At 36.8% G+C, this 23,253-nt stretch overlaps 1 protein-coding gene across 3 annotated transcripts in view; it reads left to right on the top strand.

Moving 5' to 3' along the window:
• Positions 1 to 23,253, top strand: part of LOC100495429 (aldehyde oxidase 1) — a 46,721-nt gene continuing 23,468 nt past the window's right edge. The window contains exons 1-20 of one of the 3 annotated variants that reach the window (XM_012970229.2): positions 1 to 104; positions 5,334 to 5,391; positions 7,016 to 7,112; positions 8,743 to 8,851; positions 10,656 to 10,782; positions 12,246 to 12,307; positions 13,442 to 13,510; positions 14,596 to 14,676; positions 15,472 to 15,613; positions 15,768 to 15,860; positions 15,939 to 16,090; positions 16,174 to 16,267; positions 16,375 to 16,472; positions 16,823 to 17,007; positions 19,917 to 20,079; positions 20,161 to 20,235; positions 20,550 to 20,719; positions 21,726 to 21,852; positions 22,035 to 22,157; positions 22,719 to 22,815. In XM_012970229.2, the coding sequence (XP_012825683.2) occupies positions 51 to 104; positions 5,334 to 5,391; positions 7,016 to 7,112; positions 8,743 to 8,851; positions 10,656 to 10,782; positions 12,246 to 12,307; positions 13,442 to 13,510; positions 14,596 to 14,676; positions 15,472 to 15,613; positions 15,768 to 15,860; positions 15,939 to 16,090; positions 16,174 to 16,267; positions 16,375 to 16,472; positions 16,823 to 17,007; positions 19,917 to 20,079; positions 20,161 to 20,235; positions 20,550 to 20,719; positions 21,726 to 21,852; positions 22,035 to 22,157; positions 22,719 to 22,815 (2,176 nt within the window). In that variant the 5' untranslated portion in view covers positions 1 to 50. 3 annotated transcript variants of the gene reach the window in all.

Here is a 23,253-nt window from a genome sequence, read left to right as displayed (position 1 = left end):
CTTCAATTTAGTCAAACGTTCGCATTGAAGCAATAACAACAGTCTGAAAGATGTTAAACCCTGTAGATTCACATACTCTCATATTTTTTGTGAATGGACGGAAGGTAAGTTGCAGTTTTCCTTCTAGATTTTCCTAAATTACTTGTGTAATTGACTCTTTATTTGCCCAGAGTGATAAATATTGGCAGAAAGCTGGAAATGTTGACATCACAGTAATGTTTATCTCAACTACCTCTGAGGGAAAGAGGGACAGTGTTAGAAGTCTGTTTCAAGTTTCACACCTCGGTTGTGATGATGTGGAATTAATTATCATGAAGAATATGTTTTGTGTAATAATAAATGGAATTAAACAAACAGAAAAATCTAAATGATAAGCTAACCAGCATTTGATAATTTACTTATCTGATTACATGCAAGACATTTTATAGCCTCAAGGAACCAATAACCTACTAAAATTAAAAATAAATCTCACTATGAACTCTTAAGGGCAGATTTATCACAGGGTGAAATAAAATTCCCTCACTCTCTGAGAGGTGTATATCAATATAAAAAGCTGTATATATAAAGGTGTATATCAATAGGTTATAAATACACCTCTAAAAATCCCATAGGAATAAATAGAGAGTGGGGAAATTCTCTAATCTCATATTTTGATAACTCTGCCCCATAGTTTGTGCCATCCCCCAGAAAATGTAAGCCCTCATGCATAGTGGATATGGTTATACTGTTTTCCTTCTCTGATTGCTGGTGGGACAGGTTATTATTTTTGTATGGCATCCCTTATCCAGAAACCTGTTATGTAGAAAACCCTAGGCAGATACCAAAACATATGGTCTACAGACTGCATGTTAGTGTTTCCTGTGCCAGGATTTGTCAAGAATTGAAAACAGTGAAAACAGAAATAGAGTTATAAACATTAGCAGACAGCAAACTGTAAAAAAAATATTGCTTAGTTAAATAAATACTAAAAGAGATAAGGGTTGATTCACTAAAGTGAGATAAGCGTTATCGCATGTTTTTTTTGCGTTAAAATTGACGCGGAAAAAATGCGCAATTTGCTAATGTATTATCGCATGCGTTAAGTCGCATATCGCAAGGCGTTAATTCTCGCGCAGAAATAATACTAACGCATGATTCACAAACACATAGACGCGCTAAATATCCCATTAGTCTGTGCAAAAATTAACACCTACTTGGGACAGGCGGTAATTATAGAAAATTGTGGTTTGTGAGCATTTGGCAACACAACATGGACTTGGCAGTGGGATTTTTTCAAGTATGGGGGACAGTTATTAATATTTGAACGCTCCTATCGTATTTTCTAAAGTTTTTCATACTTCTCGTGACAATTTTGTACTTTGCAACAAAATTTGTGCAAAAAAAACGTATTGTTGCGCCGAGTACGAAAGTTTCGGATTTATTCAAGCTTCTGTATCGTGACTTTCCTTGGGCCAGGTTGGAGCTGCAGAGTGTCATTGTTTCCTATGGGAGGCTTCCAAAATCATGCACAGAAGGATCAAAGTCGGAATCCAGGATCCAGCCTTTTACGATTGTTAAATACGAAAATGTTGTGATTTTCGGATCGCCAATACGATATTATTGTGACTAAACCGCTCAACACGACTTAAATGACGCAAACAAAATCGCGTCTAATTTAATGCAAGTATCCTTTTAGTAAATCGTGCATTAAGTTGCGAAAAATAAGAAGCGATAACATTTTTAACGCATGCTATAAATAGCGATCATTTTATCGCACTTCAGTGCGATCACTTCAGTGGATCAACCCTATAGAGTTAAGAAGGAAGGAAGGAGGAAGATAGAGTTCAGAGGGAGAGGCAGGGAGAGGAGAAAAGCAGTGAGCTGCTTGTAAGTAAGAATTCATCCAACAGAAGTAGCAGGTGAATGCAGACTCTTTTACCCACAATGTATGTATGTATGTATGTATATCTTTATTTATAAAGCGCTACTTATGTACGCAGCGCTGTACAGTAGAATACATTAATACAAACAGGGGATTATTAAGATAATAGATAAATACAAAGTGCAACAATAAATACAGATAGATACAAGATAAATACAGTTGCAATAAGTTAAGAGTCAAAGACACAAGAGGATGGAGGTCCCTGCCCCATAGAGCTTACAATCTATACAATGCAGTGTTTTATCCAGAACTACAACATCATTACACCCACTGCAATTGCACCAAATGCTTTGAAAGAAACATAATTGGGGTGCACATCTTAATAAATAACATTAAAGCATAATGCCACAAAAAAGGGTATTCTTGGAAAACTGATAAATGCTTGCCAAGAATATGCCTCTACGCTTGAAAATCCTCCTACCTGTGCCTGCAGCGCAACTATAGCAATGTGTCAGCAGTGTCTTTAGATGCAAGTACCTGAAAGGCATCAATATGCACAATGATTGCATTCATTTAAGTGTTACAGTAATTACAGATGCATTCAGAAATAAGTCTCTATACAGTTGATTTTTTTAATGCTAAAACTGAACTTTTATCCAGTTTCACAAAATTTTGCCTGGCGCATGTTATGGTTAAAGCAAACAAAACATGTTGAGCAATATCTGCTACACTTGGCTTTATACAATACTCATGTAATTTGCATCTGTTAATTGAAACAGACTGGGTCTTAATATGTGCTGTGCCCAAAACTGACCCTGAAATAGTTTCGTTCATAGCGATGAAGCAAAGGATTTAATTTGATTCCAGAGATTAGGACAGATTGAGAGTGAAGGCAAGGCCATAATCTGGGTTGAGGGCCAAGGATTTCATTCCAGTTTGCAGAGCTTTGTATATCCATGTCACAGCCTGCTATTTGTGAGCACACTAAAACATGTTGATAATAGCTTTACAGTTATATAGTTATACTGATATTGTTATGTCTGGATTATTACTATGGCCACAACATACCACCATGTATGACAATATGGTGTCAATAATATAAGAATACCATGGACAAATATTTGGAATGACTGGCAAAAATTTTGACATAATGAAAATGGCAGAAAATAGGCAATTATTCCCAGCCACAGCACATATTAAAAGAGGCAAAAAAAATCATTAATATGGGGCAGATTCACTAAAGGTCGATAACGCTTATCGCATGCTTTTTTTAAAAAAAAGCATGCAATAATTAAGTCTCGATTCATCAAAGTCATTTTGCATGCACTAAGACGCATATCGCATGCGCAAAAAACCGCAATGCGTTATTTACCTTGCATTGCGTTAATTCTCGCATAGAAATAATACTAACGCATGATTCACAAACACATATGAAGCGTTAAACGGGCTAACTATCGCATTAGTCCGTGCAAAGATTAACACCGACTTGGGGCAGGCGGTACTTAATATAGCATGTGGCGAAATATATTGCGTGCAGCAGGAAATAACGCACACGGCGGGAATTAACGCAAGGGAAACGCTCATCGCAAGTTAAATAAGGCAAAGAATATTGCGTCTTAATTATGACGCCTGTCCTTTTAGTGAATCGAGCGTTAAGTCGCAAAAAATAAGAAGCAATAACATTTTTAACGCATGCTGGGCCCGATTCACTAAAGTCCGAAATAAGGAGTGCTATTTATAGCATGCGTTAAAAATCTTATCACTTCTTATTTTTCGCTCGATTCACTAAAAGGATACTTGTCATAATTAAGAAGCGATGTTCTTGGCGTTATTTATCTGGCGATGACAGATTTTCAAGCAACGTGCTGCGTAATATGTTGTGCGCTGCGTAATATATTGCTTGAAAATATGTCGTCACAAGATAAATAACGCCAAGAACATCGATTCTTAATTATGACAAGTGTCCTTTTAGTGAATCGAGCGAAAAATAAGAAGTGATAAGATTTTTAACGCATGCTATAAATAGCACTCCTTATTTCGGACTTAAGTGAATTGGGCCCGCTATATGCGATTTATTGCCCTATAGTGAATCAACCCCAATGTATGGATTTTTATATAATAATTTTCCTTTAAACTGACTCAGCATTATAGCATTATAGTTAATAATAAGCAAGGATGTTTCAGAACAATTCTATATAAATTACTTCAGTGTTATCTTTCAGTTTGTCATGGTCAGGCCCGGATTTGTGGCGAGGCCACAAAGGCCCGGGCCTAGGGCGGCAAAAATTTAGGGGCGGCATGCCGCCCCGCCGCAATAAAATGTGTAAGTTTGCCTCCCTTACGGAGCAACGGGGACCTCTCCCCACTGCTCCGTATCGGACTTTAAATGCTTGCGCATGCGCGCTCGCAACCAGGGGGTGGTGGTTCAGAGTTTGCGCATGCGCACACGGGGCGGTGGTTCCGCGTTCGCGCATGCGCACATGGGGGCGGTGGTTCCGCATTCGCGCATGCGCACACGGGGGGGGGGGGCTTAGGGGCGACCAACGGGGGTGGCCTAGGGGCGCCGAAAGGACGAATCCGGCGCTGGTCATGGTGCACAGTAAACATATCACTAATTACAGAAACTGCAATAATAAATTGAGGGTATGAAATGTTCTTCATACTGTGCCGTGGCATATTGCTGACATTCTATAACAACAAGCACAAAAAACAAAACAAGTTGAAGTTCAAAAATATTGTATGAAATACAAGTAGCGTGAGATGCTCTTTTTCATTACTCTGTCATTCATCTTAAAGGAACAGTAACACCAAAAAATAAAAGAGCTTTAAAGTAATAAAAATATAATGCACTGTGGCCCTGCACTGGTAAAACTGGTGTGTTTGCTACAGTAACACTACTATAATTGATATAATAAGCTGCTGTGTAGCCACGGGGGCAGCCATTCAAGCTGGAAAAAAGGAGAAAAGGCACAGGTTACATAGCAGATAACAGATAAGCTCTGTAGAATACAAAAGTGTTTTATCTGTTATCTGCTATGTCCCTGTGCCTTTTCTCCTTTTAATGGCTGCCCCCATGGCTACATAGCAGCTTATTTATATAAATTATAGCAGACTTTCTGAAGTAAACACACAACTTTTACCAGTGCAGGGCAGCAGCACATTATATTTTAGTTACTTTTATACACTTTCATTTTTTGGTGTTACTGTTCCTTTAAGAAAGGTTTTATACATCCTACCTGAGCCCATGTTATGTCTTGACTTCTCTCTGTCCCTGAAACATTTGTTTCATAGTTTTCTATTTTCTTTTTACCATCATCATCTGAGAATGAGCTGCTTCAGAAAACATACAGTGCTTTTTACTAATTCTCTATTATAAACTGTGAAATGAATATAGGCTTTAATGTGAATTCCCTGTAAAGCCACCTGTAAGTACAGGAATTAACCACATTTATTTATTTATTTTAAATGGCAGATTGTTGAGGAAAATGCAGATCCTGAAGAGTTGCTTCTACCCTACTTAAGGAAGAAACGTATCCTTTGAAACTTTGAGGTTTAATCTTTCTTATTTTGTAAAATTCCATAATAAAGAAAAGTCATGGTTAGAAAACATGTGAAGTTATCATTAAAGGAACATAAAACTTGCCTCCACGCCCGGAATGTAAAAATAAGCACCTGATTTAAGGCCACTGGGAGCAACATCAAAGAGGATGGTGAGCAACATGTTGCTTGCGAGCCACTGTTTGAGGATCACTTGAAATAATTCCCCTTTAATTTGCATTTTCCTGGCTCCTGTGCCCCAGGATCTACAAATAAAGAGGGTTTTTAAAAAAAAAATAAAAAATAATAATTTCTGAACAAAATGTTTCCCCAATACAAATCATGACAGGCTTGTTCCAGTTGCCAGCAACAGCACTCAGAAATCACACCCTCAATGACTTTAATATGGATAGGGGCACAAGTGCTGAAGCAATAAGGAGCACATAATTGGACCCCTTAAGGGTCTAAAGACAAAGCACATGACCCTGTATCCATGGCAAGTGCAAACTGCATTCTGTGCCTTACACAAAATCCAAGGTTTAAAGCACTTTTCACATAGTAATGAGGGATCTTTGTACTTAAAAGCTTTATTTAACATGTATTAACTACAGGACTCCATTGTACTTGCATCCCTTGGTGCTCATCCTTTTAACCTCCTAAATGATGCTTTAGGTAGGGTTTTGCTAGTTGGTGCCCATGTACCACCCATGGCCCTCCAATAGTGAAGCCTGCATACATAAATAGTCACACAGCAGAGATGGGGGAAAGGTGTAAAGTAGACCTTTCACTTTTTATGTTTTTTATATTGCATTCTGCGACATCATTGCAAATGGACCCATAGGGGCTGATTTACTAAGACACGATTTAGAATCCGAATTGGAAAAATTCCGATTGGAAACGAACATTTTGCGACTTTTTCGGTAATTTTGCGATTTTTTCGTATTTTTTCGGCGTCTTTACGATTTTTGCGTAAAAACGCGAGTTTTTCGTAGCCATTACGAAAGTTGCCAAAGTCGCGATTTTTTCGTAGCGTTAACACTTAAAAGGCGCAAGTTTTAACGCTACGAAAAAATCGCGACTTTGCGCAACTTTCGTAATGGCTACGAAAAACTCGCGTTTTTACGCAAAAATCGTAAAGACGCCGAAAAAATCGCAAAAGATACGAAAAAATCGCAAAAGATACGAAAAAAAATAGCAAAATTACCGATCATTACGAAAAAAACGCAATCGGACGCATTCGGCCCGTTCGTGGGTTAGTAAATGTGCCCCATAGACTTGTATTGACTTATACTGATTGAGTGTAATTTTACACTGCATTATCACATCAGTAGCAGCATACAACTTTCCTCTGTGTTAACATATAAATATGTGACGGACACCTGACTAAACAGAAACATGCAGTCACACATTTTCATTAGGCTAAAAAACAAGCCAACACAATAGATACAGACAAGATAGATAATAATAGTGGCACTTTTTGTAATGTAAGTATATTCACTCCCAGTCTCAGATAAGTGAATCTAAAGTTTCACTTCAGTGGCTCATTGTTTTAAACTGAAAATATTTTGCTCTATAAAGACTATGAAACGTAATTTTCCTGAACCTTGTGCTCAATAGTTCTTCTCACGGGAACAAAATATGGATGTGGAGGTGGTGGATGTGGTGCTTGCACAGTAATGGTATCAACCATCCATCCTGTTTCCAAGAAGATTCTGTATCCTTAACCTGCTTTATCATGCTGCATTTTAGTGACAGTTTTACAGTTGCTTAGGACACTTGTAATGTACAGTGTTAAGTAGATTAAAGAACTCCTTCCTTTAATCAGGATATACACTTGGGTATCTATGTGGTTGTTTTTCATCCTTAGCCTCCAACAAACTGCTTTATCTGAATTATAGAATTATCTGACCAACACTTACCTGGAAACTTTAAGGGCCGTGACAGACTGGGAGATTAGTTGCCCGCGACAAATCTCCCTTGTCGCGGGTGACTAATCTCCCCGATATGCCATCCCACAGGCTAGAATGTAAATCGGTGGTGGGATAGCATACGCGGCGCGGCGATTTGCCGAAAACGCCAAAGTTGCCTTGAGAGGAAATGGTATGGTATGCCATCCCACCGGTGATTTACATTCTAGCAGGTGGGGTGGCATATCGGGGAGATTAGTCACCCGTGACAAGTTAGATTTGTCACAGGCGACTAATCTCCCTGTCTACCACGGCCCTAAAGGAACAGTAAAATAAAAAATGTAAAGTGTATCAAAGCAATAATATATTATGTACTCTTGCCCTGCAGTGGAAAAGGTGTGTGTTTGCTTTATATAAACAAAGCTGCAATCTATCCAAGGGGGCAGCCATTCAAATTGAAAAAGGAGAAAAGGGCACAGCTTACATAACATATATCAGATGTGTTCTATAGATTCCCATTGTATTCCCATGGTTACACAACAGCTTGGTTTATATAAAGTACAGTTGGGCTTCTGTAGCAAACACACATTATATTTTAATCACTTGAAAACACTTTCATTTGTTGGTGTTACTGTTTTATTGGTGTTGGTGTTACATATTTATTAAAGCAGATAGATGTGCAAATGTGTCCATCTTTGTTCAACTGCTCTTAGCTTCTAAATCAAAAACAGCTGGGAAACTACTAGTAATAGTAACCACTTTTTCGCACTTCAAACATAATAGATCTATGAGGGTAGAACCAAATATATTGATTACTTGAAGGATATAAACCTCCTAGTCTATTTATGTTAGTATCAATGCTAAACTACTTTGTCTGTCCCTACATGTTTCTTGTGCTTAAAGAAAGTGAAACATTCTAAAAATATTGTGAATAAAAATCCAATCACTAGTTACAACTTATTGTAACACCAGAACTACCAATTCATAAATTCAAATTAAAGTGACTAGTGCCAAATAGTATATGGCTTCACACCTTGTGCATCAACACAGCTCTCAGTTACAAATCATTACATCTAAAAGTGACTTGTGGAATAAACTATTGTTAAAAATCACCCAGCTGACCCCCTATATATATATATAGTTATACTCCATCCACTGCTGGTGGAAACAGGAATTAACTCATATAAGAAGAAAAACAGAAAAACACAGTGGTTTGGAATCATGAGATTACAAAATGAGAACCAGTTTTTCAAGCCCAATATAAAAGGTAAGGTTACTAATACTGACTAATACCGTGGGTCACACAAAGTACAAACCATTCTCACCTGTTTCTCACCTTTTTATATAATATCATAGTTAGTATCAGATGCGGAATGTACTTTTTTTTTAAATTTTAGTATAATGTTTCATTCAGGAATGGCACTTAACTGTTAACAGACATTTCTCAGCCAATGCCTGCCTACTGCCAATATGCTCCATGCATGGTGCAGCCGTCACAACCATCGAGGGCATCGGAAGCACAACTACCAAATTGCATCCTGTGCAGGTACAGTAATAGTGATTGATTCCAAAGTAACGCAAATCAAACTACTGTTGAAATAAAAGAAAGTCTTGCACATTCTGTTCCTGACATTGTGACATATGTGTAAAAAAATAACTAAGGTAATGAAATGGCTATTATGTAATCATATTAACAATAATAAATCATTCTTAACATCTAAAAATTGTGAGTAAGGAATTTGGTTTAGTTTAGTGCAATTTGATCATGTATGGGATCCATTATACGGAAATCCACTATTCAGAAAGCTCCTAATTATGGGAAGCCTATCTGCCATAGATTCCATTTTACTCAAAATTTCACGTTTTTAAAAATTATTTATTTTTTTCTTTGTAATAATAAAAAAGCACCTTTACCTGATCCCAACTAAGATATAATTAAGCTTTAATGGTGGCAAAATAATCCTACTGGGTTTATTTAATTTTAAATGTTTTTTTAGCAGATATGGTGATCCGAATTACCAAAAGATCCCTTATCTGGAAAATCCCAGGTCCTGAGCATTTTGGGTAACAGATGAGGACCTGTAGTCATATCTTCTTAAAAGAGCAGAAGCCTCATTTTCAACATGCATTGAAAATGAGGCTTCTGGTTTTTGTTAATTCTTGAGCTAAACAGGGCAAACAGGGAAACTTTCACTTTAAGCCCCATTTTGTTAAACACAAAACTTTAGGTTTTTGTGATGAAACCAACAGGAAAGCCTTTTTCATTGCACTCTGCCCCTTTATCAGTTCTTCCACTCCTACTGTAGCATATTTTGTCTTTATAGTTTAAACAGAATGAAGCATATTGGTGGGATAGATTACTTCTGAACAAGTTTATCCTATGCGAGTGTGTGAATTGTATGACTGATATTAGACTCTTTGGGGGCAGAAATTGATGTAAGTGATTATTGTACAGTGCTGCATTAAAGGTTTGCTACTGCTATATAGAGGATAATAAAAATCCACCATGCACCACAAAACATTCAGAAACAACAAGAACAATCATTATATTGTTTCCCAGCTGTCTGAATTACATTACTTTAGTTTCTCCTAAACCAAAGAGTCAACACTAGTTACATTCTTGATAAGGATTAATTACAATATAAGAGACACAGGAACTGGTAAAGCTTTGTAAGTAGGTCTTATATTCAGCTGTTCAATGGCAGACCAGGAGTATATATCTGTACGATACATCTGTATTTGGAAAGCAATGATGGCAAACTTATGGCCAAAACTCCTAGAATATTCAGTCTAAAGAAGCTGCAAGGGGTAATGCGAGGCACAAAACTGAAAATTTGACAAACTATTGCTTTTGATATGTGGCTGTAGATAAACTCCACCTACAGAACTGTCCTACCACCCATTCTGAAGAACCATTAGTACAAACAACAACTGGCTCCCTGTATAGTGCAATGATATATCTAAGAAATGTAATACAAAAGAAGGAACATGCTTGTGAAGGTCGTAACACGAGGGGTAGAGGATCTATTTTGCACACATATATTGAAATTACAGGTCAGTCAGTGGTCCCTCTATAATTGTACCATCCCCCAGGTCTGTTGTTATGGATTCCCCATTGCAAGAAATCTTAACATATGGATAACAACCCCTGGATACAGAGAAAGTTCCTCCTGCAATAGAATATAGTCACTAAAATGAAGTACATAAGTACATTTGTGGTTCAAAAAGCTACTTTTCCATTTTAATTTGGATCTCTTCAGATGTGAAGTTAAGAAAAAACTAAAGTTGTTTACCACTAACTAAACACATTGTAGCCTGGCTTAATGTATTTATGTTGTTTGCCACTACAGGAGAGAATAGCTAAAGCTCATGGTTCCCAGTGTGGTTTCTGTACTCCTGGGATGGTGATGTCTGTGTATAGCTTACTAAGGAATCATCCAGAACCAACTATGGAGCAGATATATGAAAGCCTAGGAGGTAAGATATGCCACTGCAGCTCAGTGTACCATTCAGTATATATGTTATTTGGTTTGCTTAGTAAAACCTTCTTAATTACAATAAAAATATCAAGTTGGGCACATAAAATAGTGCATGCATGTTTTATATTTTTATGTTTTATATCTTTTAGGAAATATTTATTAAAGGGGACCTGTCATCCTAAGAAATAACTCCAAATTATTTTCTATATTGTTAGTTGAGCAAAATAAACTTGACTTACTCTATATAAATAGTGGCAGGCACCATTTTGTGGACACTGTTATGAAGGCAAGCTTTGTATCATGCCAAAATCTCGTTTATGTGCCAGAATGGGGGACCAGATGCCCTTGCCCATGCACTGGCTACACAGTTAGATGAGGAGGAGGGAGGGGAAAAGTGAGATGTGCAGTGACATCTAGGTAGTGCTGAATGGAAAGCTAAGGGTATTGTCTGCCCCACCTCTATGCCTTAGGCATAGAGGCAGGGGAAGCAATATATGATTGACAGCTGGGATTTTTAGATGCCTTTATAATGGGTTTGGATGTGTTAATATAAAAATGAATTTGGGTTTCATGTTTAATTTGAAAAGGACTTTTACTATACAGCTTTTTATGTCTTGGTGGCAGGTCCTCTTTAAAGAGATACTGACACCAGAAATGAAACCTTTTTTACATCTGTCATAACATTGTCTTTGCTTGCTATTTATAATTTTGCCTTAAAAGTATTTGTCCAAGCTTTTACATTCCTTATCAGATCCCCCATGTTCCTCTATGAGGGGGCTGCCATATTTGTCCAGCAGGAGGCCGTTGGCATTAGAAGCTGTAACTGACAGGCTGAGAAGGGACAGTCAGGCTGGCAAAACAGTCAGGTTTTGAGATTTCAAGTAACAATTACTTACAAAAGCAGCCATATCAGTAAAAAATTATCAACACGACCTATAGGCAACTTTTTATGTAGATTCATATTTGAAAAAGTTGTTTTTTCGTCTCAGTATCACTTTAAGGCAATGGAAACAAATTTCTTTCCCAAAATTAATCACTTCTTAACGCAGAGACACATGGCAGCTAGGGAACATGAACTAATGTGGGCAGACTTTACAGATTGTGGCCTGAAACCATACTGTATGAAAATGATGCAAACACACCTTCTGCTTTTAAATGCTCACCATTTCATCTGGTACACATCATGTTGTTCTCTAATACAGTTCTTTTCAAAGTTTAGCACACCTTATATAAAATACACAAAAATGGGTTTCATGCTTCACAAAGCAAAGAAATCAATTACTTTCTCCCCAGCATAATATGCTGAGCCATTGGACCAGTGGTAGAAAAGGGGAAAAGGGGAAAAGGGACCAGAGAATACTGAGCTGAACTGGCCTCTAAATAAATATTCCCCCACCCCCTCAAATGCTTTTCTCACCCTGCAAAAATGTCATTTTTTTTCTATAAATTTTCTCTTGCCAGGTAATCTCTGTCGCTGTACTGGTTACAGGCCAATAGTGGATGGATGCCGAACTTTCTGTAATGTAAGCAAAAACTTCTGCTAAATATTAACCAGTTTGTAAATATTAAAGTTTGTAAAGTTCAAATACTTGAACTTGGCTAGCCTCCCTATGATTTAGCTACATAACAGAAATTGCTTTTTACATAGTTACATAAGTGTTGAAAAAAGACCATCATATCAACCCTTCCACGTAAGCCCAGCACACACAAACCCATACTGACCTATCTATACACTCACATACTGTACATAAACCCAATATGACCTATTTATACACTCACATACATAAACCATATATACCAACATCAATACTAACTGTAGATTTTAGTATTACTATAGCTTGGATACTATACTAGTTCAAGAACTCATCCAGGCCCCTCTTAAAGGCATTAACAGAATCTGCCATTACAGCATCACTAGGAAGGGCATTCCCCAACCTCAATGCCCTCACTGTAAAAAAACCACCTACGTTGCTGCAAATGAAAGTTCTGTTCCTCTAGTCTCTAATCCTCTAATGATTTGTTTTGTGCTTCAACATTCACAACTTCAGAACTGAGTATAAAGAAATGGTCCTCAAATGCATGGCAGGGCAACTCAACACTGTCCCTTGCTTTTGTTATTTATTGATATTGTCATTAGGTTCAACATAAGCTACATACGACCTGTATATGTATGTATGTATAACTTTATTTATAAAGAGCTACAAGGGTACGCAGTGCTGTATAATGTTACAATATACACAATTATACACAGGAAGGAAAAGTGTTTTAATAAATACAATAAATAAGTATAAATACACAGAGATTTAGTGCCATGTGGTATGAGACACAGTAGGAAGGAGGTCCTTGACCCGTAGAGCTTACAAGGCACAAATTGGATGGTAAGAGTGCACAAGGTATGGGCATTTAGACAAAATAGTGTTTTAGTGCTCCAGAAAGAAGCATCTGAGTTTTATCTTAAAGAGAAAGAGTGAGTGTTCCCTACGGAGAAATTCAGGGATACAGTATCAGAGGTAAGGAGCAGTGCGATAGAAAGCTTTAAGGTGAGAGAGCAGTGTGTGTGGATGGTTTAAAAATAAATTTTACTTGCACTTTCTCCTCCTTTAACCATCTGCTAAATGTGACACTTAACTGATAATACATATTTTTTACTTTTAAAGAAAACTGATTGTTGCCAAGTCAAAGAGAATGGGATGGAAAAGATTTCTACACCTGATACAGTAGATAACGTAAGTAACTTTTCAGATGAATGTGAGGCAGTAGAGCATTTATGGTGAAGACACATGGAGCTACTAGTAGCAGCTACTTTTTGATGTCTACTAGAAGCTCCATGTGTCTTAACCCTTATAATTATTATTTTCACATATATAAAACCTACTCAACAAAACAAAAGAGACTGAGGTACTAACGTATCCTACCACAACATCATCTCTATTCGCTGTCATTTCATCAGACAGGAATATATTTTACAACATACTGTGACATAACCATAATTTATTAAAATACATTTTATATCTTGAATGCAAAATATGTTTTTCACAACATGCAAATGATCTCATTAAAGCTTTTAGTTATCACATTAAAGCAATGGCTATCACATTAAAGCTTTTGGTTATCACATTAAAGCAATGGCTATCACATTAAAGCTTTTGGTTATCACATTAAAGCAATGGCTATCACATTAAAGCTTTTGGTTATCACATTAAAGCAATGGCTATCACATTAAAGCAATGGTTATCACATTAAAAGCAATGGCTATCACATTAAAGCTTTTGGTTATCACATTAAAGCAATGGCTATCACATTAAAGCTTTTGGTTATCACATTAAAGCAATGGCTATCACATTAAAGCTTTTGGTTATCACATTAAAGCAATGGCTATCACATTAAAGCTTTTGGTTATCACATTAAAGCAATGGCTATCACATTAAAGCTTTTGGTTATCACATTAGGGCGAAGACACACGGGGCGATTAGTCAGTGCAGCTTTTTAAAAAGTCATGGCGACTAATCTGCGTAGCAAAAATTCATGGACGTTTAGTTACAGCAACTTCTATTTAACCCTATGTCAGAAAAGTCCCTCTGATTAGTCGCCGCGGTGGACTTTTTAAAAAGACGCAGCAACTAATTGCCGTGTGTCTTTGCCCTAAAGCAGTGGTTATCCACATTAAAGCAATGGCTATCACATTTTTTTGCCGCGAATTCATGCCTGCCGAAAAATTTCACTCATCACTAGTTGTGTTCATAATATTTCGCTTTTGGTTATCACATTAAAGCTTTTGGTTATCACATTAAAGCAATAGTTGTATTTTCAGATCCTCACAGGTTTGTTTAAAGAAGAACAGTTTTTACCTCTTGATCCAACACAGGAATTAATATTTCCCCCTGAATTACTGGTAAGAGTTTTCTATTTCAATTCTTTCTCTATTTTTATGGTTTTAGTTTTACAGCCACATACTTTACATGTGTCTAACTAACTCACAGTAAATTTGGCACAGTACTCCAAAAAATATAGATAGTGCAGTGGCCCCATCATTTCACAATGTCCCTAGCATTTTATGATACAGTGGCCCCAGCAAAATACTATAGAGGTCATTTACATTTTCCCTGGGCAGTAGCACAAGAGCTTGCACCTTAGTGCTCATTCAGCAGCACTTCTGCCCCGGGTAATGGCTGGTCTGTGCACTGGTGCAAGGTTCACAGTGTCAGCAGTTGCAGCCCTGTTATTAGAAAACCTAATAGGAGACAACTGCAATAAATTAAATTATTTTAAAATTACAAAATTATATAAAAAATCAAGAGAAAGTTTGCAATTTATTAAAGGAGAAGGAAAGTTAAAAACCAAGTAAGCTTTATCAGAAAGGTCCATGTAAATACAGCCATAAGCACTCACATCAAAAGAAACACAGGATTTCTTGTCTCCATTTTTGTAAACATGTTTTTCGGTATCTGACTTCCTCTCTCAGAAAAAAGCTTTCTGCAGAATTCATATAGCGTTCTAGGCGGCACTAATGTGGCAAATCTATTGGCAGTAAAATGCCAAAATTACTTTCTTTCTCCTTTAAACTGCTCTTGGTAACATATATTTGTAAAACAGGCACAAAAATGATGTGCAAACTTTTGCTCCTTGTTTGTTTGCATTGTCCAAATGGAAATTTTCGCTGCGTCATGTCAGTGTTCTTTACCTGCAGCTAATGGATAAAGAAAAAAAAGAAAAACTCATTTTCCAAGGGGGGCGTATGACTTGGATATCACCTTCCAGTCTTCAGGAACTTCTGCAACTGAAAGCAACATATCCGAAGGCTCCACTTGTTGTGGGAAACACCATCGTCGGTAGGTGTGCTGATGGGTATGCTTCATCATAGTTGAAGTAATACATTTGTTTAAAAGATCCATCAATGATAAATTCCATCAGCCAAGTTACAAAAAGAATCTTGATTTAACCTTGTTGATAGCATATTTGTAACATATGGACTTTGTTACCTAGGTCCCGAAATGAAGTTCAGAGGAATTTTTCATCCTGTTATAATTTCCCCTTCAAGAATACCGGAGCTCAATTTTGTAATTCATAAGGATGATGGTAGGCTAATGTTTTTATTAATTAATTAGGTTGTTAAGTAATTTAACTGCATTTTATTATAATGTTTTATTCTATCAGGAATAACAGTAGGGGCAGCTTGCAGTTTAACAGTGCTGAAAGAAGCTCTAAAGGAAGTTGTCACCCAACAACCAGAGGAAAAGACCAAATTATTTCATGCCCTTCTACAGCAACTTGAAACACTCGGAGGTCCACAGATAAGGAACACAGCAGTATGTTTTTAACTAGTTTTGTAGTTTTATAATTTACTGTACAACTAATTTCTCAGTAGAAAATATGGTCTTGTAATTTTAAGTCTCTAGGAGGAAACATTATAAGCCGTTCTCCAACATCTGATCTAAACCCAGTTCTGGCTGCAGGCAACTGCATTCTAACTGTGGCAGCAATAGGTACAGTATGGATTGTTATCTTTACAGCACTGAAGAGAAAACCTACGTTTTGTTTGGTGCTAAACCTACTGATGTTAAACCTAATGATGTTAATTTCTTTCTATTAGATGGAACTAGGCAGATGCCATTGGATGAGGCATTTTTTGCTCATTCGTTGAAGGCTGAAGAGGTTTTAGTATCAGTTCATTTACCTTATTCCAAGAAGGTATGCCAAAACCTTAAACTAATGCAGAAAGATGGACCCAAATGTAATCATATTCTGCTCTTCAAAAAGTATTTGTAACAGTGAAGTAAACATGAAACCACAGAAAGAAAAGGAATAAGAGAACTCTAGCAATTAATCCAAATTTGTTTATATTAATTGTTTATTGAGGTACATATATATCTGTTGTTTTTTTTTACCAAATCTTACATTTTACCATAGCTTCTGCTGTCTGATTGATAAAATATATTAAGACTGAATAATAGGTATGTGAACTGTTTGTGAACTTGCTCTACTACTAAACAGTCAATAACCAATATAAATTGTACTGAAGGTTTTGGTTTTGTTAACAGGGGGATCATTACTCCGTTTTCAGACAGGCCCAGAGACGAGAGAATGCATTGCCTATTGTCACTGCTGGAATGAAAGTTCAGTTTGAAGAAAACACTGACATAATTAAAGTCATTCGTATCTTCTATGGTGGTGTTGGTCCAACCACTGTTTTTGCAAAGACCACATGTCAAGATCTGATAGGAAAGTATGGACATGAGTTCATAAATAACATCAGTAATGATTTAGCTGTCAGTTAATAACAGGGTTCCCACAGGAATGCCAATCTGTTGCAAAAGTATATTTGTTTTGGAACATAGTACTAGAATTTGGCAGATAAAAAAATATTTTCTAAATATATTTAGCCCTGGAACTTGTGCAAAACCGAGATCCTACTGCCAAAATGTAGCAAAAAAAAAAGTGCCCAGTATAAGAAAACAGACATTTGACAATTGGGCCTTTAATACAGCCACAACTTCATTGACTTAGTAAAAGAAAGAACCACTGGGAGAACAAGTAATTACCCATTATCGCAATGCATTATTTTATCGCATTGCGGTAATTATAGCATAGAAATAATACTAACACATGATTCACATATGAAGCGTTAAACACGTAAAATGTGGCGATAATTACTGTGAAACTTAACGCCTCCCAGGAGTAGGCATTACTGAACAAAATTGCAGCTGGTGATTGTCTGTGGTGACAAGATGGAGTTTGCAGTTGGATTTTTTCAAGTATGTGATCTTCCTAGAGTGATGCATGCTTGTGTTTTCAGGGAAATGGTAATTTTCAGAAAAGTAGTTTTCAGAAAGTAACTGCTACATGCGTAATAGTGTGCCCTAATATAAAATGCAGCAAAAAATATCGCACATGGCGGAAATTATTGCGCATGTGTTAAAATATTGTTTAAAATCGCTCATCGCCAGATAAATAATGCCAAGAACATTGCTTGTCCTTTCAGTGAATCAATCGTTAACTTGCAAAAAATAAGTAAATAAGTGATAATATTTTTAACACATGCTATAAATAGCATTTGTTTTTTCATCCTTTAGTGAATCGGCCCCTAATTATCATATAGCAGTGGTTGTGAAGTTTTTATGTTCAAGCCCTCCCTTACATGTACAAGCTTTCGCCCAAAAGATTGGGCGAAATGGCAAACTAAATCTGAAAGCAAAATGTATGTATTAAAAGTTGAGAAAAATGTTAAAAAAATCCTAGTTTGTAAACAAAAATCTATCACCTTTAGTTGTGTTGTAGTTCACATCAAAATAGAGCTTAATACATAAAGATTCACCCAAATTCTATTCAATCCTATGGGAATTTTAGAAGTGTATTAATCAATGAGTGAAAGTAAGAACTCACCATTTCATAAATATGCTTCTAAAAATCCCATAGGAATGAATAGAACATGGTTTTTATGATTTAAGCTCTAAACTCATATTTTGAAAAATCTGCTCCTAAAAGTTACTGTAGATGCCAGCCTTGGTGTTATTTGGCCAGACAGATGAATATTGTGCAATTCAGTCATCTGCAGGGATGTCTGGGTAGCATTGTTCTGATATTTTTGGCTATCAGCCCAAATTTGACAGGAAGTGAGGAGAAGCTATGGCTACTGTTACTTTCTTATCTGCTGATCAACCATCCACCCACCAAAAAGGAACATGACATTTTTATTTTGTACTTTTTTAGACTGCATTCCAGTATGATAGCAGTATGGTCAGTATGATTGCAGTATGGTCAGTATGATTGCAGTATGGTCAGTATGATTGCAGTATGATTGCAGTATGATGCAGTATGATTGCAGTATGGTCAGTATGATTGCAGTATGATGCAGTATGATTGCAGTATGGTCAGTATGATTGCAGTATGGTCAGTATGATAGCAGTATGGTCAGTATGATTGCAGTATGGTCAGTATGATAGCAGTATGGTCAGTATGATAGCAGTATGGTCAGTATGATTGCAGTATGGTCAGTATGATTGCAGTATGATGCAGTATGATTGCAGTATGGTCAGTATGATTGCAGTATGATGCAGTATGATTGCAGTATGGTCAGTATGATAGCAGTATGGTCAGTATGATTGCAGTATGGTCAGTATGATTGCAGTATGGTCAGTATGATTGCAGTATGGTCAGTATGATTGCAGTATGGTCAGTATGATAGCAGTATGGTCAGTATGATTGCAGTATGATGCAGTATGATTGCAGTATGGTCAGTATGATAGCAGTATGGTCAGTATGATTGCAGTATGGTCAGTATGATTGCAGTATGGTCAGTATGATTGCAGTATGGTCAGTATGATTGCAGTATGGTCAGTATGATAGCAGTATGGTCAGTATGATTGCAGTATGGTCAGTATGATAGCAGTATGGTCAGTATGATTGCAGTATGGTCAGTATGATTGCAGTATGGTCAGTATGATTGCAGTATGATGCAGTATGATTGCAGTATGGTCAGTATGATAGCAGTATGGTCAGTATGATAGCAGTATGGTCAGTATGATTGCAGTATGATGCAGTATGATTGCAGTATGGTCAGTATGATTGCAGTATGGTCAGTATGATTGCAGTATGGTCAGTATGATTGCAGTATGGTCAGTATGATTGCAGTATGATGCAGTATGATTGCAGTATGGTCAGTATGATTGCAGTATGGTCAGTATGATTGCAGTATGGTGCAGTATGATTGCAGTATAGTCAGTTTGATAGCAGTATGGTCAGTATGATTGCAGTATGGTCAGTATGATTGCAGTATGGTCAGTATGATTGCAGTATGATTGCAGTATGGTCAGTATGATTGCAGTATGGTCAGTATGATTGCAGTATGGTCAGTATGATGCAGTATAAGCTATGGTCAAAATCAGCTACACTACCCATTCCAATCTTAATATGTTTAAAAATGAAAAAATACCTAAAAGATTTTTGGTATGTACTGGATAAAATCCATCCCTGCTAATAGGAATATGGGCAATTGCCTAATCAATTCCTTTTATTTACTTTTAATACAATACCCACACTTCACTTATAAAATAATCACATCAAGTACTCTAATGATTTAAGAGCCTTTAAAATGTTCCCTTTGGTCACAGAGTCTTTATGTTTTGCTCTTCCTAGGCACTGGGATGACCACATGCTAAGTGAAGCCTGCAGACTCATGGTGCATGAGATTACCCTTTCTCCCTCAGCCCCGGGAGGCATGGTAGAATACCGCAGTACTCTGACCATCAGCTTTTTTTTCAAATTCTACCTTGAGGTGTTACAGAGACTTAACCACATGGTATTTTATAATCCCTTTCTGATTCCTCTTTTTATAATGTTATTATAACATGGCAAATAAGGTTTATATCTTGTATTCCAGGGCACTCATTATTCAGATGTCAGTGCTCTTAACAGTTTTGAAACATTATGCAATGAAAATGTCCAGCTGTACCAGGTTTGTTCTTTTTAATTATTACTCAAAACCTATTCCCATTGCAGTAACTAAATGAGCAGCCTGCCAACTATTTGTGCAACCTCCAGTGTCCCCATCAACCTTAAGTTCAATTAACATTTCAGTGGTCAAGTTTAGCAACTCAGTAACACAATTGCACAATAAACTGCTACTTGTTTGTTTTTGCTTACTATGGAGGTTGTATGCATACTGTATATATTAGATTGTTTCTTATATATAATGTCCTAGGTCTTTTACATGCTGCTAGTATCTAATAATTTTGTCACAATATAATTTGGAGAAGTTTCTCTTTCCAGGATGTATCTTCACGTCAATCAGTACAAGATCCCATCGGACGGCCTATCATGCATTATTCTGGAATAAAACATGCTACTGGCGAGGCTGTATACTGTGATGACATGCCCTGTGTAGATGGCGAACTGTTTTTGTATTTTGTCACCAGTACAAAGGCTCATGCAAAAATTGTGTAAGTAGAAACAGACGTGCATATTCCAACCTTTGAAAACCAAAAATTGAGCTAAAACTCATGATTAGATATTTCTAATCCCTAATCCTATACTTAATTATATCAGTTCTACAACAGTTTGAGGAAGGCCCTTTCATTTTTTCAGTACAATAAAGTTTTCATGCACAAAGCAAGCTCTAGTAAGAACTGGTCTTCCAAGATGGATGTAAAGTAAAAAGCCCTAACCTCATCACAGTGGAACACCCATGGGAAGGACATAAAAGGGCTGACTGCAAACCAGGCCTTATTCCCAATATCAGTGCCCAGTCTTTCTAATGCTTTTTTGTGGAAGCAAATCTCACCAACGCTATTCAGATATCTAACTGAAAGCCTTTACAGAAAAGTAGAGGCTGTTATAGCTGAGGACCATAATTTATATTAATACCCTTGGTTTGAGAACACAATGTTGAACAGGCATTCACGTACTTTTGGCTATGGAGTGTAGAATAAATGGGTGGCACTACTGAGATATTTCTTTGCAATTTATTAGTGCCCAAGGTTATTTAATACTTCTCTTGCAATAACACAACCCAGAATTGGATGGCAGATAAGAACTAATTGAACAATCTATTCTGCCCACGGGGCAATGCCAAGGGGCTAAATCACAAACTTACCAAGTTGCAGCTTTAACATTTCAATGCTAATTGTGCTCATTGGGTGATTTAAACAACATCTGATTGTTAAAGAAAGGTTACTACATGGATCTAAACAAACTGACTGCAAAGCATAGTGTATACAACTTATTGAAAAGCACACAACTGCCCTTTATTTGTTTCTTTTTTGTCAACATTTAGCCTTCTGCCTTCACTAAAAATGTACTGTAAGAATGCGTCTCTTTATCTGCTTTTGATCTACATGTTTCCACCTTCTAGCGTTTAAGGTTGTTTTGGTGCAATCATATGTTACTTATACCTGGCCTAATGCATTCAGTGCATAATATGAAATCTACTGGTGTGTTGTCATCAAGGTCACTGGATTTCTCGGAGGCCTTGGCCCAGCCAGGAGTGGTGGATGTTGTAACAACAGAAGATTGTCCAGGCACATGCAAATCTATGTTTGAGGAAGGGGAGGTACCATTGCTAGCCAAAGACAAGGTAATATAATCTTTTTATCAGTTTTACCATTTTAAAAGTAACTTTTCTTGCCCATTTTCTCCAAGTTGGCTTTCAACAAAAGCCAAAATACTAAAATCTTTTGCAGATATCTTGAAGTGTAATATTTTCAGGATTCCAGTGGATTTTTAGAGTAACTTGTTATGTTTCTCTGTATTGCACAGGTGCTTTGCGTGGGTCAGATCATCTGTGCAGTTTTGGCTGACACTCCTGCCAGAGCTAAAAAGGCAGCTGCTGCAGTTAAAGTGGTGTATGAGAATCTGGAGCCGGTCATTCTAACCATTCAGGTTTAGTGTTGTTGCCTATTATATTATAGTATATGGACCAACTTTATGATTGATTGCTTACAGTGTAATGATGTACTTTTCATTAAAATTATTTGTTTTGTTAGACTATTTAGATATTAGGGGGTACACAGTAAATTCTGTTTTGCTGTGATATACTTCCCCCCAACCTAAATTTATTTTTTTGCATGTTAACAAAAAAGCCTGTGAAATTATTTTTTTGCATTTCCCCTGCAAAACATGAGAATTAATAAATCTGCCCCTCAGACTGCATTGCTGTTTGTGTCGAACTGAAAGGCTGATTAATGTACTGAGCCATTGTACGATGGACCTTTTCAGGTATCAAGTCGTACAAAAGATAAAGTACATGGAACCATTTGCTGGCACAATGGCATAAAGCATAACTGCTTGGCACCAGTTCCAGACTTATTGCCATGTAATAGGGCACATACTACACATAGCGCTTGTGCCTGGCATTAGTGAATGAGCCCTCATGTTTTTTCTGCTTAATCATGTTTCTGTATGTGTTTGTATTGACTTTTGTTATTGTTTATTTTTCTCTAGGAAGCCATTGAACACAATTCATTTTTTAAGCCACAAAGAAAGCTGGAGAATGGAAATGTGGAAGAAGCATTTAAATCTGCTGATCAAATACAGGAAGGTAAAATTGTGTATTGCCATTTCATTGATAAGTTCTGAATAAACATTTGATTGCTATTGCTGCACTATGAATATTAAGATCGATTTCCAGTTCTTATAACGCTCGTGGGAAATTTAAATGGGTATATTCTACATAAACAAAAAGGTGGTGCCCAGTGTAGGATCTTTTTTTACCTGAGCTTTACTTTTCCAAATAACTTGAAATGATTAATAAATATTGGAAATCTCTTCCTCTGTCATGTGGCAACTCTTCAGATATACTGAAATATTAGGCTGGCACATCTTCATCATCTTTATGTAGCATTCATACCACAGTGCTTGCCTTTTAGACATCCAACATAACTGCCTCACACGTTTCTCTCCTTGGTATAGATTTTAGACTGAAACAAAATCTTCTGTAACCCATATATACAAATACAATTTTCCTTACTGTGATGAA

This window comes from Xenopus tropicalis, chromosome 9 (assembly GCF_000004195.4).
Source record: "Xenopus tropicalis strain Nigerian chromosome 9, UCB_Xtro_10.0, whole genome shotgun sequence".
Lineage (NCBI taxonomy): Eukaryota > Metazoa > Chordata > Amphibia > Anura > Pipidae > Xenopus > Xenopus tropicalis.
This window is presented reverse-complemented; position numbering and strand designations above follow the sequence as displayed.